The following is a 4,215-nucleotide window of genomic DNA, read 5'->3' as shown; positions in this document are numbered from 1 at the left end:
ATCTATCTATCTATCTATCTATCTATCTATCTATCTATCTATCTATCTATCTATCTATCTATCTATCTATCTATCTATCTATCTATCTATCTATCGTTGCTAGGGATGCTCCTGGAAAGGGGAGCTGATGGTCCTTTCCCTGTCTGCTACCTCCCCGCCCACAGGGACACAGCTCACCACCCATAAACTGCCCTCGCATTGCTTACTGCGCCGGCAGCACCCACTGCCCTCCCTATTCCCACCACTGTTTCCTCTGTTTGCTGGAACCCAACGGGAGCTGAAAGGTGAAACTTCCATAATTAAAATGTAATGATCACCTCCCATCTCCTACCCTAGCAAAGTATGAGCCCGAAAGACAGAAAGACAGAGAAAGGTGAGTGGAGTGGTTTAGGCAGGAGCCTGGCATTAGTGGTCAGTAGGGTGGAGAGCTGCAGGCAGCGGAGGGCAGGGCGGGACAGGCAGCCACTTCCCGCCTCTTACTTTGACCACAGTGCTGCACGTCTCAAACTGGGCTTGCGATATGAAGCCTAGTGGACATTTTGAAACTGGAGAATCTGGGCTAACTCCATCCACTACACCACCTCCCCTCTAGTCTGCCATCAAGGGATTTCAGAGTGGTGTTGAACAGGCCCACACACGTGCAGTATCCTTCTGGCTCCTTACAGTTTGCCATGAGTTCTACTTTACCTCGGTCACTGAAGGGAGCTCTTGAGTGGCGGTTGTTCGGTTAGGGGCTGTGTAAGCATCCATGCCCAGAAAACACATTCAGCCCTCCCTAAGTATGTTCTGTGGCTTCAGCCTGCAAAATGCTCTGCGAATAAAATTCCAAGAAGTCTGGGAGATGGAGTGGGCCCTGTCAGGACTATTGGAGATTCACAGTGCACTTCAATAAGTTGAATGTTCTAAAAAGTCTTGCATCTGAGTCCTTCACCTTTGTCAGACCAGAGTTCCAAAAATGACTTCAGGCTCTGAATTTGTCCTCTCCCCTCGCTCATGTCCTATGGGACATGAGCTGTGGGACCTACTGATAAACACTGCTCTAGACTGTTCTGATTCTTCTTCTTCTTGTTCTTCAGACTGGGGTTTGAACTCAGGATGTCCTGCTTTCTAAGCTGGCACTATACCACTTGAGCCACCCTTCCAGTCATGGATTTGATTTGTTACATAAAGCAGTCTGGGCCTGGCCTTAGGCAGTTCACCCCTCACACTGGCTGGGAAAGCTGGATGCTAATGGTGGGTGGTAGGATGTCGCTTTTTGAAAATGGAGGACCAAGCTGCCTGCCTCCTCTGCTTGACCCTTGAGCCATGGCTCTGGCCCCAGGGAGCCCTTGAGGGGTTGGAAGACTTTATGGACAGGAGTTGTAGCTGCTGATGAGTTCTCTTTCTTCTCTCCTTTCTTCCTTCTTTCCTTTCTTCTTTCTTTTTTGTGCCAGTATTGGGGCTTGAACTCAGGGTCAGGGCACTCACTGTCCCTTAGCTTTTGCTCAAGGCTAATATTCTACCACTTGAGCCACAACTCTACTTCTGGCTTTTTGCTGGTTAAGTGGAGCTAAGAATCTCACAGACTTTTCTGTCAGAATGACTTTGAACTGTGATCCTCAGAATTCAGCCTCCAGGATAGCTAGGATTCCAGGCACAAGCCACTGGTGCCTGGCTTCATGAGTTATTGGTATGCTGGGAAATCCTTGGAGTCCCTATCAGATGCCCTTAAAGACAAAGCTCACAAGCTCCAGCACAGAGCTCTAGGAAGGGGGCGGGTCTCTGGCTGCTACCTCCTACATAGAAGATGACACCTGGAAGAGGTACATATGATCCTCTTCAACTTCAGACAGAGAGAAGAGACACAGACATAGACCCAGAGAGAAAGGAAACTCCAGGAACTAGTTAAACAAATCCTTAAGTATAGTTCTATTCATTTGGCAAATGTAAAAAAAATCATACATATTTCTCATCTAAATAGAAAAAGTATTATCCTGGAAGAGCCTGGAACAAGAAATTCTTTTTTTTTTTTTTTTTGGAACAAGAAATTCTTGTCTTCAACCTTCAGTTACTTAGTTCTATACGCTTTGGGTCTAAGTTCATGTCCTCCCAAGGGACTCTCTCCCTGTCTAGGTAGGATTCAGGCTCTCAAAGTACCATTATTCACTCCTTAAAGGTGTCCAACCTAACCCTCAGTGCCAGTCCAGGGCTGTGCTATATCCCAACTGACAGCACTCTCTTCTTTATAAACGGTGAGTTCACAAGGGCAGGACTAACCACTTGCAGTGACTGTCACCATGATCATAACAGATGTTCAATCAACATATGTCAGTAAATGAATGGAGGAATGAATGAAAGATGGGTGGGTTGAATGAATGAATGAGTGAATGGTAACATCTTGAGGGGAGATTTTTTCCTATCTCTGTCATCCAGCCTGGGCTCTGGCACTCTTCAGCCATGAGAACCCAAGCCAGTGGCTGCCTTCAACCAGCCTCTGAATGTGCAGAAAGGCCGGGCCAGGGGCGGAAGCCAGCTCACTGACTCCTTTTCTGTCTTAGCCTTGAGGCTGGCAAAATCTGCTGTGATTCCTCTCGGGGCTGTTCCCACCCGCTGCCCCTGGGGCCTTGTTGACTTGGCTGCTTTCTGCTGGCCCTTACTTCTGCCAGGGCCTCGGCCTCCAGGGACTTGTGGTCCCCCAGGCTGCTGTGCCGGGTGGAGCCGCAGGTGGACCTCATGGAGTGCCCTTCTGAGAGCGCCTTCTTGTCAGGGTAGTTGATGCTGCCGGCGCTCCCAAATGTCGCCATCCTCCTCTTCTCAGGGCTCTCGATCCGCCCCCGGGTGAGGGGGAGTTTGTGGGGGCTGCTGGGGCAGGCGGCAGCTCGGGGTGGTGTGTCTATGCTGGGGCCCAGGCCCCGAGGTGGGCTGTGGGTGTCTCCCCCGCTTCGACGCCTGGGGATGGCCGCTCCATCTGACCGTAACCGCACTCTGCAAAGGACCAGGGGTTGGGAGGGGCACGGAGCACAAGTCAACCCTGGACATCTTGGCATGGGCCAGCCAACCCCCTTGCTGTGGCTACATGCTAGTCTAGGGAGGGGTACAGTGAAGCCTCGTTCAGCCAGACTGCACAATGCGGCAAGGGGAGGGCTGGGTGGCACCTGCTGGCCATAGCCTGAGGATGTGGGACTTGTGCCCAGGAAGCGGGCAGCTCTGGCTCCATGCCACACACTGCACTGGCGCTTGCCTCCTCTACAGGGAAAGTCAGATTGGGAGAACTTCACCCTGGAAGGCTTTGGTGATGGTCAGTTGGGGTGGAAGTTTTTCCGGACATCGCCACGATTCTGGTGGGAGTCCAGCGGGGTTCTAAGTAGTCTGAAGCATCGAGGCTTGACTGTACCAAAAAGCCACCAGCATCCTGTGAGCAGGGGGTGGCACATTCCCTGGGAAACCAAACCTATTCACTGTTGCCACTGATCCCCCCGCCCCCGCCCCCAGGCTCCCCAGATGGGGGAGGCTTTTCCCAATCCTGGAAAACTAGTCATTTAAGAGTCCTGGCATGTGGATTGGGATGGCTTTCCGGCTCTGACAGGTGTGTATGGAGGCAAGCCCTACCCCACGTCTGCCATCTGCCTTCCTGTGCTCTTTTGCAGATCCATTCTACTCATCTTCCACCTTGGAGTGGGTTTGAAAAATCCTTGAGGAGAAAGGATTTGGGGCAGGGAAGGGGAATCTGGAAGTGAGGCAGGGGAGGGATGGAGTGTTGGGAATGGAAGGTGACTGGGACCTAAGTTCAATGTGGTCAAAAACACTTTAGACCCTATCCCCCCAGCCAAGCTTAGCAGGCCCATGGATGCCCCAACAGGACCAAAGCACAGGAAGGAAGAAGCATGGAGAAAGAACATGAAGGGAAGAGATGAGAGGGGGAAGAGGGAGAGGACAAGAGAGGCAGGAGAAGACACTGTCCTTCCAGGAGCGGGGGAACCATGACCTTCTTGTCTACCATTCCCAGCCTTCTATCCCCCTCCTTGGATCCTATCATCTGGCAGCATTCTGAACTGAACAGAACATGCCGAGAAGAGACACCAGGAGTTACGCTGAAATAAACTCATAAATGGATGTTACCACTGGTTTATCTGGCTCTTCTGCAAAGACCTGCACATGAGGACTAGTCACATAACCCTTCCATGGGTGGAAGCACAGAGTATGACATTTTAAGTCCAATAATAAAAGCAATGAGAG

At 51.1% G+C, this 4,215-nt stretch overlaps 1 protein-coding gene across 1 annotated transcript in view; it reads right to left on the bottom strand.

Moving 5' to 3' along the window:
- Positions 1 to 4,215, bottom strand: part of Srgap3 (SLIT-ROBO Rho GTPase activating protein 3) — a 188,356-nt gene that overhangs the window by 2,956 nt on the left and 181,185 nt on the right. Inside the window, exons 19-20 of the mRNA XM_013010354.1 lie at positions 3,589 to 3,670; positions 2,637 to 2,964 (exon numbers count right to left, since the gene is read on the bottom strand). Of these exons, the coding sequence (XP_012865808.1) occupies positions 2,637 to 2,964; positions 3,589 to 3,670 (410 nt within the window). The remainder of the gene's footprint in view (positions 1 to 2,636; positions 2,965 to 3,588; positions 3,671 to 4,215) is intronic.

The sequence above is a fragment of the Dipodomys ordii genome, unplaced genomic scaffold (assembly GCF_000151885.1).
Source record: "Dipodomys ordii isolate 6190 unplaced genomic scaffold, Dord_2.0 Scaffold12, whole genome shotgun sequence".
In the NCBI taxonomy this organism is placed as follows: domain Eukaryota; kingdom Metazoa; phylum Chordata; class Mammalia; order Rodentia; family Heteromyidae; genus Dipodomys; species Dipodomys ordii.
Note: the sequence above shows the minus strand (reverse complement) of the source record. Positions and strands in the feature narration are given on the sequence as shown.